The sequence below is a fragment of the Erinaceus europaeus genome, chromosome 8 (assembly GCF_950295315.1).
Source record: "Erinaceus europaeus chromosome 8, mEriEur2.1, whole genome shotgun sequence".
NCBI classification, from domain to species: domain Eukaryota; kingdom Metazoa; phylum Chordata; class Mammalia; order Eulipotyphla; family Erinaceidae; genus Erinaceus; species Erinaceus europaeus.
Genome location: NC_080169.1, coordinates 79799533 through 79813281, shown reverse-complemented (window position 1 = coordinate 79813281; position 13749 = coordinate 79799533). Strand labels below are relative to the sequence as shown.

Sequence of the window (13749 nt, the reverse complement as noted above, 5' to 3'; positions counted from 1 at the left end):
CTTTCCTGTATAGTCTAAAAGGGAAACAACAATAGAAAATTGAGTAACAAATTTCTCTGATTCCAAAGTCCTATTAAATTACTTGAAATCAAATGGAACAAATTCGGAGGGTATCCTATCTCCAAGAGAGGGCTTTTATACTTTCTTGCTGAATCCATTGACACTACACTCTCTTCTGATTTTCCTGGTTGTGTTTCTCTCTGTTCAGTACTCTCTGCCTGTGTATCTTGATTTGTCCATACATAATATACATAATAACTTTTGTAACTGAATGGTGGCTTACCAGTAAAACATACACATACATTTATGTAAGCACATAGGATGAAGTCTACAGTTTCTACCTGCTGGGAGAATAATTCATGAACGGTAGAGTAGTGCTGAAGGTATCTCTCCTTTATGACTCTTCCCACCTCTAGCATTCTGTCTCTCGCCCTTTATAAAAAAAAAGAAAAGGAGAAAGCAAAATTGCCTATCTAGAAATCTGGAATGGTAATGTTGTTTATGTATAAAGCCCTAGTGATTATCCTGGTAGCCAAAATAAAGATAAAACAAACATAAATTGTCAATACTTAAAAATATTCTACCTCATTCTACTTGTGTTGTTCCCAAAGTTTCTTTCTAAAGACTCACAATAACAGTTTTCATCATATTACCAAGATTTTTACCACTCTCAACTTGACATCTTTCAATAAGAAATATTTGTTCTCAGCCACTTAAAGAACATTTCAGAACTTAAATCTTTCTAGCATACCCTCTCCCCGTCTCTGTAGCTCCATGTAACTCCATTCAGCACAGAGGAAGAGAGTAAATTAGTAGGAGACCTAGAAACAAACGCATGCCATTAAGAAAAGGATTTAGACATTTCATTTAATCTTACTATGTTTTAGCTTAAAACATTAACAGGCCCTAATAGTAACGTAATTATTGTAATATAAATAGTAAAAAACACATACAAAGAAAAAATTCTGGTACATTTGCAACCAGAGCTCTGTAAGAGGCTGCCAAGTTGGGCAAGTACATTATAATGCTGTTTTCAGAGGTGACTACTAGCTGTGGATTTTGTAAAATCACAAACCTCATGTCTTTTACTTTCTGAAGACAATTTACTCGAATTACTCTGCCTACTATTAGGCGCATAAAGTCAACATTTTCAGGGGAGTAAATTCTATCTAGTTATTGGCTTCTAACTGAAAACACTTCACTAAACAACGGTAATATATTTAAAAAAAATTAATAAGTCCACCAGGGTTAGAACAGAAACTAGCCAGGAGGTTGAATATTCTACTCATATACTAACTTACACACTGTCAGCATCATACAGGAGGCTGAGCATTTTAGAGTGATTAAAGTAGTTTCATTGAACATGTGGTTTCTCACCTTTCTGAATGCATACACCTAAGTCAATTTTACTAGGCAATTTTTAATCCAGTAACATAGTTGAAACATTAATTTTGTAGTCACTAGAAAGCATATTAATTCACAGATATATGTAGTGGGATAAAAAGATAGAATCTAGTAGAAATTCTTAGGCTATAAAAATCAGGTATACAAAAACATGTAACTTTATCTTGCTATTACTGAATTTAAGTTTCTTATTGCCTTATTCTCTTCAAATCAGGACAAGCGCAAGGACATTCTAAAGCAATTCCAGGCAAATTGAATCTGTTTGTGGTTTTTTATCTTGGCAGAGTATCATCTAATCTCTGGGGACTTTATATTGTGTTATTATCAGTGGAGAGGTACCTGAACCTCAGCTTATATCTTTGCATGCTGGTGTCCATTGAGAGGAAAGCTGACCTATTCTCAGTTGTAAAAGTCCCTTCCTTTCACCTGCTACTTCAGGCTGACAAACACTAAAACTTTTCTATTCCTATGTGACTCTATCGCTATAGCCTGACATTAATCCTCAAAAAAAAGTTGATATAATAACTGTAGACATGAAACAAAAGGACTGGAGGCTGGTAAATCAATTTATACTCCTTCTTTTTATCTGAGCACAGAGAGCTGTTGAAAACACTCTTGTCGTGTAATTTAGCCTACATAGCTCTGATGGACTTCTTTAAATTTGTCCATCCTGAAAATTCGTTCGTCACAGATAAACATTAAAAGCCTCATTCAACATTAATAAATTACTCACCTTCAGGCCTAGATAGGGTGTGTGCTTTGTCAGGGTTAGCCCCCATGAGACTCATGAGCATGAAAATTGGTAAAATAAATAAATAAACTATATATATATATATATATATATATATTACATACATATCATCAGAGATGTTCCCTAGAAGTAGTTACAGAAATTGGTGCTATACGAAGCTATCTTTATCTAATCCTTCTTAGGAGGCAGTAGCAAATTGGAATGAGAAAGAGGAAGGATGCAGTGGTGTGTGTTATAGTGTACTATTGTCTCTCAGATCAAAGGTAACAAGAGAGTAGAAGAGTGATTCTCTCTCATTGAATAAATAGATAACAACATTTTTTTGTTTTATTACCTTGATTTATTTATTGATAGAGACATCCAGAAATTGAGAGGGAATGGGGGGTTATCACCCCCCTTAGATAGAGAGGGAGAGAGAGGGTCCAAGTGGTGGTGCACCTGGTTGAGCGCATACATTACAATGTACATGGATCCCGGCTCGAGCCCCTGGTCTCCACCTGCAGGGGGAAAGCTTTGCAAGTGGTGAAGCTGTGTTGCAGGTGTCTCTCTACCTCTCTATCACCCCCATCCCTCTTGATTTCTGGCTGTCTCTATCAAATAAAGATAATAAAAATATTTTAAAAAAAGAAAAGAAAAATGTTTAAAAAAACCCTCAAATCTTAAAAAGAGAGAGAGATTAATAGAGGTAAAATTTTTAGATAGAGAGTTTATGTGGTTAGTAGTTGAGAGAGGAAGTAACTACAGCATTGAAGTTTCCTTCTGTTTGGGGGTTGGGCTTGAACCTGTGTCACAAATATGGGAACATAAGCACACCATCTAAGTGAACTATTTATTTATTTATTTATTTATTTATTTATTTATTACCAGTACTCAATTCTTAAATTTAACTGAGATTTTTTTGTTTGACAAACTTTAAAGTTCATGTTTTGTTGTATCATTAGTACTATTTAAATACATAAACTGGGGAGTCGGGCGGTAACACAGTGGGTTAAGCGCAGGTGGCGCAAAGCACAAGGACTGGCGTAAGGATCCCAGTCCACCTGTAGGGGAGTCGCTTCACAGGTGGTGAAGCAGGTCTGCAGGTATCTATCTTTCTCTCCCCCTCTCTGTCTTCCCCTCCTCTCTCCATTTCTCTCTGTCCTATCCAATGACAAGGACATCAATAACTACAACAATATTAACCAACAAGGGCAACAAAAGAGAAAATAAATAAATAAAAGTAAATAAAAATTTAAAAAAAGAATAACTACAACAATAGAAAACAACAAGGGTAACAAAAAGGAATAAATAAATATTTTAAAAAATAAAAATAAAATTCATAAACTATAATAAGGTGTTATAGAAGATAAATCTGAAACAAAGATATTATTCTTATTGTCAAGTTCTTTCTCATTTTCTTTCTATTTTTAATTACACTTTTTATTATTATTGATTAAACATTGGTTTACAGAATTATGAGAGAGTAAGGGTATTGTTTCATACCCCATTTGTGTATATGTCATTACCTGCTGCTATATTTTTATATTACTATAACGTCCAGACTGGAATTTTTTTTTTCCTCCAGGGGTATTGCTGGGGCTTGGTGCCTGCATTATGAACCCGCTGCTCCTGGAGGCTATTTTTCCCATTTTGTTGCCCTTGTTGTCATTAGTGTTGTTGTTGTCATTGCTGTTCTTGTTGTTGGGTAGGACAGAGAGAAGTCAAGTGAAGAAGAGAGACTGGGGAGAGAAAGACAGACACCTACAGACCTTCACCACCCATGAAGCGACCCCCCTGCAGGTGGGGAGCTGGGGATTCGAACAGGGGTCCTTACTCTGGTCCTTCTCCTTTGCACCACGTGTGCTTAACTGCTGCACTACTGCCCGACCCCCTAGACTGGAATCTTTGGGGTTCTTTGAAAGTTAGTATTGCTCCCACTCAGCAGCCTGACTTGGTTAAGATGTGCTTTTGAAATACTAGCCAAAATAGATGAACCATCTCTTTTTTACTCTATCGCCAAACTAACAAATCATACTTCCTTATGAACATTGGTTCCAGTTCTCTGAAGTTCTACTCAAGTCTTTCTCATCAAAGTTTTTTTTATATACTCTTTGTTTCTGTCTGATAGTTCCTCCCCTGCAGGACTTTCTACTGTCCTCAGGGTCTGTTCTCTGTCTAAGAAAATAATAATTGGATAAAATGTTACCACATATATAGTTGATATAATGTCATTCTGTATTTAAAAAAAGATGATTTATTTTGTTTGGGACAAAATGGATGAAACTGTAGGTCAGTGAAATAAATGAAATAGTGAAAAGAAACCTCAGCATGGTTTCACGAATGCCTGGAGGTAGTTTACTAAAGCCAATAAACTTACAGATACAAAACAAAACAAAAAACTCTCTCTTGAATTCTGGAAAGTGTGGTAATAAACATATGAAAGAGGAAGTATAGGAACTTTGGTGATGGGTGTAGTGAGTTGTGTATACACATGTGTAGGATGTGAAACTGGACACCTGAAATTTTCTTTTTAATTTTTAAAAATTATCTTTATTTATTAATTGGGTAGAGACAGCCAGAAATCAAGAGGGACATGGAGACAGGGAGAAAGACACCTTCAGTACTGCTTCACCACTTACAGACCTTCTCCCTGCAGTGGAGGAAGGAGGCTGGCCTGAGTCTTTGCACTTTGTAACATGTGCACTCAAGCAGGTGTGCCACCACTTGGCGTCAATTTTTTTTTATCCTTAAACGATTAGTAATGCAAATTTAATAAACATAACATATACTATAGAAGACTAATTTGACATGTTAACCTGGTTTTCACTATACTAGCAGTAATTTACTAGCTAATAATGAAATCATTAAGAGCATTTTTGAGATACCAGTGCAAAAGTGATCATTATTGGTTGGAAATAAGTACACATATATGATTTACTTAAAATATACCAGAAACTATAAACTTTCTACTTTTGAGAATTTAGAGCAGAACTAGAGATTAACACTAGTCTATACAGTTTCTTTTATATAAGTTTTTTTTTAAATACATTATACAAAGAGGAATCTACAATGGCAAAAAAGAATTAGCTGAACTAACAGAATAAAAAGTTATGAGATAAATAAAACTTAATTTAATTTGAAGAAGGAATTGTTAAAAATGGAGTTGTATGCATAAAGTTCACATGATATCATGACACAAAACTGTGGAATCCAATACTTAAATTCCTTTAATTCTATTTTGATTGTTTTTTTTTCATTTTAAACCAAAAGCTTTATTATCATTATTTCTTTTATAAAATGTATTATCTTTATTTAACTATTGGATAGAGATAGTCAGAAATGGAGAGAGATGAGGGAAATAGAGAGGAAGAGAGACAGACACACCTGCAGCACTGCTTCATCACCTGTGAAGCTTTCCCCGTGCAGGTGGGGACTATTTTGATTTTTACAGATAAATATTATTCAAATTAAAACATGTCATTTCCCAATATGGATACTATAATATTTAGTTTTGTTACTTTAATTGGTTAGTAGAACTTAATCAAATCTTTAAAATGATTTTCTTGCCCTCTAATGGATCAGGCTAAAAAAATCTCTCAATAAAGAATTTTTGAAATAAATATTTTCTTTATGTATGTGTTTGAAAAACACTGTGACAATGTGCCTAGTATAATTAATTAATTTCTTTTTAATTTTTTATATTTATTCCCTTTTTTGTTGCCCTTGTTTTATTGTTGTAGTTATTATTGATGTCATTGTTGTTGCATAGGACAGAGAGAAATGGAGAGAGGAGGGGAAGACAGAGAGAAGGAGAGAAAGACAGACACCTGCAGACCTGCTTCACCTCCTGTGAAGCAACTCCTCTGCAGGTGGGGTGCTGGGGGCTCGAACCGGGATCCTTAAGCCAGTCCTTACGCTTTGCGCCACATGCGCTTAACCCACTGCTCTACGGCCTGACTCCTTATTAACTGATTTCTTTTTTTTTGAGTTGATTTTAGGAAGAGGTGGCTCTAAATTTACTGAGAACCTACTAAATACATCAGATCCTCAGCAGGAAAGCAATTACAGAAGCCAGACCTTCAACCTTCTGCATCCCACAATGACCTTGGGTCCATACTCCCAGAGGGTTAGAGAATAGGAAAGCTATTAGGGGAGGGGATGGGATACAGAGTTCTGGTGGTGGGAACTGTGTGAAGTTGTACCCCTCTTATCATATGGTTTAGTCAATGTTTCCTTTTTATTAATAAAAAAATTAAAAAAATAATAATTTTCACATGTTCTCCTAATAGTTACCTAATGTTAGAGGCATAAGAAATCCTCAGTTTTCTAGAGCTTCTCAAACTCATTTGCTCTCAAGCACTAGGCAGTTATGCAACAAGTTGTTGGAACTGCCAATGGTCTTCAGTTTTTGCTTATTAGACCCAGTGGACTTATTAATGTGATAATTGTGGGCCTAGGTTTATCAGATCCTCCTCCTATTTTTTTCAAAGATAAAAATAAATTTAAAAATATATTAAAAATGTGTTAATTTGTATTTATAATGCTCATGATTTTAAATAATAATGATGATGATGATGATGCATGGGCCAAATAAAATATATTTTACAAGCTAGATTTGTTTGACTTTTAACTTTAGGATCTTCTGTCCAGGCTTAGTGTTTCAAATATGACATCCAGATTAGCTGTGTAATATATCTACAACCAGAAGTTCTCTTGTAACAAAGGTGGGGCAGTGACAATTCAATTTCCACTGCATCTCAGTCTGTGTGTTAGCAGGACACAAGGAGATCAAGCAGAAGGATTTAGGCCATGAAGAAAAGAAAGAGTTAAAAGCAGGGAATGGACTAGAAGCACTCCCAGGCCTTCCCCAGCTCTGACATTATGTGAAAACTATATCAAACTGTGACAAACTATGTCAACTATGTCAAACTATGTCAAACTCAGCAATTTCCAAAAAAAAAAATATATATATATATAGTAATAAAATAACAACAGGAGGCAATCACTTGGTATGATTTTTATTGAGTGGGTTTTTCATTCTACATCTTAGCTTAATATTAAAAATAATGCATTTTATAATCACAAGGGCATTAACTTATATGGTATAATGTGTAAATATCCTTTATAACACTAAAGAAGCCCAATATAGTATTTTCCCATTAAATATCATTACATGTACCTCATCAATAAAGAGTTAAAATTTAATTCTCTCTGTAATTAAGTGCAATGTAGTAAGTATAAACTGTTGTCTTTGGGGAGAATGTGATATTTGATGGTGGGTAAAGTAGCTTCTAACCCTGAGAATAGTTCTGTGGTCATCTGAACCAATCCTGATACATGAATATGTAAAAATCTATACATTTTGTAGAAGGAGGTTTTAAAATACAACTGTAATAGTGAGAGGAGTATTTATATACAGAAGTAATGTGTTTTGTGATGTCAGAATGGACTTGGGAGTCAGGACAGAGATAGTCACCCTCATACCTTCAGAGAACAAAAAGACCTCTCAAGTATTCCATATCACCTTCTCAGTGCTCAGACAAGATCATAATTATGATAATTTAAAGCATAAAAATGTAGATTCATTTATAGTAGTTAAGGCATGACCTGTGATGGCATAAAAGTAGCCCTGATTTCTGATTAGATAGGAAATGAAATTTAAGATGAGGATGATTAATTATCATAAAAAGTATTATTTTGACTATGTTAGACTCTTCTCTCTTTCCATCAACCAGTCTGGTTAGAGGCGAATTCTGCCACATTAAATTGATCTGCTAAAATCTATAATTTAGAGACAGTTGTAGACATCTTGTCCAAACCAATGGAAACATCTTGCAGCGTTAAATCACTGATATAAAACAGGCTTATAACCTATGCTTTAGAGGGAATATATATATATATATATTAAACATTGTTATTATAACAGTGCTAGAATTTCAAAGTTAAATACATAATATATATATTGTATTTACTGGACAGCATATATAGTTTTCCTACAGTAAAGTATAATCACTTACCTATTCTTTACACTTCTAAGGAAATGTCCTAGAAAATTTAGACAAAGAGGAGTTAAGCAATTTTTACAATGTAAATCTGTAATAACTTTCCTACTACTTCTACTTGTATCACCATAATGCATTCAACAGCTTAATGATTAAAATGTAGATATAAATTTTGAGCAGTAATGGGATTAATGTTAGTAACAGCTTTTTTACATTTTGAGTCATTTGATTAGATTCATGAAGCTTAATATTACATTAAAATTTACAGATATACTTAAAATAGTAATTTATAAGATTTTAATTATATAGATAGCTCACTTGGCATATTCTATTTTGCCTCACGATTTTAAAATATAGATTACCTTTAAAGTAGGAAATGCTTTTCAAGTGTCTGAAACTTTAAAATTTGTTGGCAGGAAATATTGTTTTATGTCAATAAAGGTGGTTTTTCATATTGGTAGTGTTAATATTGCATTGATATCAGGTAGTGAAAATTGGTAACTTATTCTTTTGGAGCATTATTCCTCAAGTAATGTTATTTAAACAAATGATTGTCATCTACTAAGCAACTTCTCAGTAGTCTGAATAAATATTCCAGGCATGTGGGTTTTCAAAAAATATATTAATTTATCAGAGAGAAAGAGATGGCAGAGAGGAGAGGAGCATAGAGGAGAGGAGATGAGAGGAGGGGAAGGTACTAGAAGGGGAGGGGTGGGGAAGTGGAAGGAAGGGAGGAGAGGAGGAGGAGGAGAAGGAAAAGGAGGAGAAAGAAGAGGGAGCAAACCATACTCCAGTCATCATGCTCAGGGTCCAACACATAATCTACTATGCCACCTCCCAGACCACAATATGCATGTGCTCTATCACACACAGAAGCTCAATGTCTTCTCTTTATCCTTTCTAGACATTTTCCAGTATACATGCACCCATATTTTCTCTCTGTAATTATATCTTTGTGGTCATGGTTTTCATATTTTGTAAGTTGCACCTTCAATCTAGACATTCTATTGATATGACTACATCACTAAAATTTTCTCTACTAATGTCCTTTTTAATGGCTAGCAAGTATTACATTATGTAGATAAACTATAAATTATTTAACCAACCAACTCTTGATAAGATTTATTCCCTTTTTTTTAAAATATGATTTCCATGAAGCTAAGATTTTAGAAATCAGTACTCACATGGAAAACATGTTGAATACTTCTACTATTTCATTAGGACAAAGTTCCTAGAATATCACTGTTGTATTTAAGGGAATATATAGATACTGCTTCACACACACACACAAAAATGTTACATGAGTATACACTTTTGACATGAATAAAGAGTACCCATGTCCCTAAATCTTCAAACAAAAAATATTATTGTTTCTTCTTTAACTATATGACAAGAAAATGGTATGCCATTTCAATGCACTATTGATTCATACTTGCTGAACCTGAATATCATTTTATGCATATCTGGTATGTGAACAGACAGACTTGGAAGGGAAATTTTTGAAAGTTTTTAAACACCATGCACAGAGGATATGAGCTCCACTAAGTCTCATGTGGCCAGATTCCTGATTTTTAGTGTTCATAATTTGATTAAAATTATGGGAATTGCAGTAGTATCTGGGTCAGTTGACTGAAGGAGATGTTAGAACCAAGGATGAAATTTTCATTTGGTGAATAGAAAATTAATATGTTAGTGAAAATTACAAAATTGTCACAAAGAGGTGCAAATGGCTTTGTTGTTCTTATTTTCTAAGCAAGCTATGTGAAAAATAAATTATATTGATACTGCATATTGCCTTTGACAAGAATTGCGTATTGAAGATTATATTTCCAGGTTTTTGCAGTTACATTTTCTTTCCCAATTAATTTGACTCACAATGTGTCTCAAAATGTGTCTTGACTGAATTTGGAGTAGGGCACCAAAGTAAAAGCCCTGGGTTGAGGGAGACGGTGGATGTTCGGCTTCACAGGGCTAGGGAGGGATGGGACACAGTCTTTTGATGGTGTAAATGGTACACACCTATTAATTTGTAGTCATGTATTTTACTTAAAAAATACATCTCGAGGGATAGCATGATAGTTCAGAAATTCTAGGTTCAGTTTCTGGCACCATCAGAACTGAATAATTATTGAGTAATTGTCTGGTGCTTCTGTGTCTCTCTTCTGTTTCTCTGTCTCTCTTTCTCTTCTCTCTCAATTCCTCCTTCCCTTTTTCCTTTCCTTCCTTCCTTTCCTCTCTCTCAGTGCTTTCATTATATAAAAAAAAAAACAAATAAAACTTTATTTTATTTCTTCAGAGAAGGTCAGTTAAGTCAGAGAGAGTCAAAAAGAGACTGCAACATAGAAGCTTCCTTCAGTATGTTGAGGGCTGGGCTCAAACCTGGATGACACACATGGCAACACAGTACAGCATCCAAAGGAGCTATTTTGTTGGAACAATAGAGGGGAAAATCTTTAAAGAAAAAACGTGCCTTGAATTGTAAATGTTTTTGCTTACCTTGCTTTCCTCATATATTTTAAGGTATCATTTACATGGTATATGATGTTTCTTGAAATGAGTCTCAAAAATGAAAGATTTTAAATGTTTTGTTTTTGTTTAATCATTAATTGAAAAAAATGGTCATATAAAGATTGAGGTATTGATTATTTAACAAATTACTACTACCAATCACTACTACTATTCAAATACCAGATGACAAAACCCTCTTTTTGTCCGAGAGATGACTTAAAAGGTAAAATACATACTTTGCAAGTGTGGGGTGCCTACTCAGATCTCTGAAAATACACATGACCAAATATTACTCTGGTTTATCTAACTCATTAAATGAACAAACAATCTAAATAATACCAAAAATACCTCATCTTTTTTGAGTACTTACATCAGCTTTACATATTTATTTGTGCTTTACTGCTACCAGGATTATCACTGGGCATGGTGTTTGCACAAAAAATGATGATGAACTTTTTAAAAATATATATTTTATTTATTTCCCATTTGTTGCCCTTGTTGTTTTCTATTGTTGTTGTGGTTATTATTGTTGTTGTTAGATAGGACAGAGAGAAATGGAGAGAGAAGAAGACAGAGAGGGGGAGAGAAAGATAGACACCTGCAGACCTGCTTCACCTCCTGTGAAGCGACTCCCCTACAAGTGGGGAGCGGGGGCTCAAACTGGGATCCTTTCGCTGGTCCTTGAGCTTTGCGCCACGTGCACTTAACCCACTGTGCTACCGCCTGACTCCTGATGAACTTTTTTTTTTTTTAATAGAGAGAAATAAATTGAGAGAGAAGTGTGACAGAGAAAGAGAGACATTTGTAACATTGCTCTACTGCTAGTGAAAGCTTCTCCCTGTAAGTGGGGACAAAGGGCTTGAACCAGATTCCTTGAACATCGCTATGTGTGCTCTCCACTGGGTGTGGCACTGCCTTTCCACTTCTTTATTAATGTAATTTTTTCTATTAAAATATAAACATTATCCTATTTATTTTAATTTATTATTTGTGATATGATTGTAAGATTACAGTGTATACTTCCACACCTCATCCACCACCAAAATCCTGTGTCCCCACCCTCCCACCTCCCAAAGATAACCACCATAGTTCTCAAAAGTCTTAGCAACAGTTTGCTTGCTTCTGTTTTTTAAATTTTTTTGTTTTCCCATGTCTATATATATATATATATATATATATATATATATATATATATATATATATATCAGTCCTCTGGATTCCACACGGAAGTGAAACCACCTGGTAGCTGTCTTTCATCTTTTTACTTTTTTCAATAAGCTTAATTACTTCCAGTTCCATCTATTTTGGTCCCAACGGACACAATAACATCTTTTTAAATTATATAGCATTCCATGGAATATATATCCCATAACTTCATTAGCCAGTTTTGTTTTGAACATTTAACTTTCTTCCACTCTTTGTCTATTCTAAACAATGCAGCTATGAACATTAGGTTGCATATATTCCTTTGAATTAATGTTATCATATCTTTTGGATAAATGCCTAAGAGTGGCATTTCTGGGTCATAAGGTAATTCCATTTTTATTAGTCTAAGGACTTTCCATACAGTCTTCTAAATGGGTACCAGCAGTGTAGAAGAGTTATTTTAAATGAAATAAAGAAACAAGTATGTCATCATTCAAAAAAGCATCTAGTCAGCTTATGCTTGAAACCTCTTTCACATAAGTACTTAGCTTTACTAATAAAAATATTTCTCAATCTTAATTGCGTTGGTAAAGTTTCCACATAATTTTTCTCTCCCAGTGGCTTAAAATGAGAATTGCTTTAATAGTAGCTAAGTATGATTGATGTCCTTTTGCAAAGGATTCTGTGATAAGTTTAATATTGCCGACTTGGTTGCAGAATTTATTTTCATTTTCTTAAGACAATACATGTTAAACTGACTGTATAACTTTATCTTGTTTCAGGTCCCCTAAAAACCCAGAACAGAAGATCATTAAGAGAGTGATTGCACTTGAAGGAGATATTGTAAAGTAAGTACTTAAACTGTTAATTTTGAGTTAAGTCGCAAGTAACTAGATTTTTTTATTAGCTTTCAAACATATTACTTAGGAAATATATCTTAATTTTAAAAAGACAAACACTTCAGAGACATTCCAAATGAACTGATTCATCTCTGGAGAATTTCTTCAACCATCTGAGACCACAAGATGTACCTAAGTTTCATTCGTATTATCCTTTAACTGGGAAAAAAGGCACAAGGGAAATAAATGTTAATTAAACTGAAGCAAACCATGTTGCCTAAATTTTTAATCATTCTTTTTCTAGTCATAAAATTACAACAGTACAATTGTTTTATGATTACCTTTTTTTTTTTTTTTTGGCCTCGAGGGTCAGTGCTGGGGCTCAGTGTTTACATTATGAATCCACTGCTCTAGGAGGCCATTTTTTCCCAGTTTGTTGCCCTTGTTGTTGTTGTTGTTGGATAGGACAGAGAGAAATCAAGAGGGAAGGGGAAGACAGAGAGGGGGAGAGAAAGACACCTGCAGACTTGTTTCACCACTTGTGAAATGAGCCCCCCCACCCTTTGCGGGTGGGGAGGCAGGGGCTTGAACCATGATCTTTGAGTCAGTCCTTGCACTTTGAGCCATGTGCGCTTAACCTACTGCACTACCGTCTGGCCCCCAATCACTAAATTTTATGATGTTAGAGTTCATTTTAGATAAAATTATGAACACTTCATTAGATTATCAGGGATTGTAGAAAGAGAACGTTTTGATGGGATAAGCCTGCCTTATAGATATTGTAGGTTTGGCCCCAGCATCAATATCACGAAACAAGGAACACAATTATTTTATTTCCTTGTGAATACAAAGTTAGACCTGTGTTATAGTGTAGCCTATTAAAGTGTGCAATGGCATATGTCTGAAATAGCAATGGACAGTTGCAGAAGCTAGCTCAGGTAGAGCATTGCCTTGATGTACGTATTACCTGGGTTTGAGCTATGGTATCACATGGGAGTGCTACAGCATAGGGGAAGGTCCAGTGATTTGGTGCCTGGTTACCTCTGCCTTTTATTATAGATATATATATTATATATATATATGATATATATATTTATATATAACATATATATATATATAT

General features: G+C 34.5%; 1 protein-coding gene across 5 annotated transcripts in view; it reads left to right on the top strand.

Annotated features, from left to right (window-relative positions):
* The window catches only part of IMMP2L (inner mitochondrial membrane peptidase subunit 2), a 777851-nt gene that overhangs the window by 562182 nt on the left and 201920 nt on the right, over nucleotides 1-13749 (top strand). For all 5 annotated transcript variants that reach the window (XM_060196428.1, XM_060196427.1, XM_007516133.3 and 2 more), the window contains one exon: nucleotides 12573-12638. In XM_060196428.1, coding sequence (XP_060052411.1) covers nucleotides 12573-12638 — 66 coding nt within the window. The remainder of the gene's footprint in view (nucleotides 1-12572; nucleotides 12639-13749) is intronic.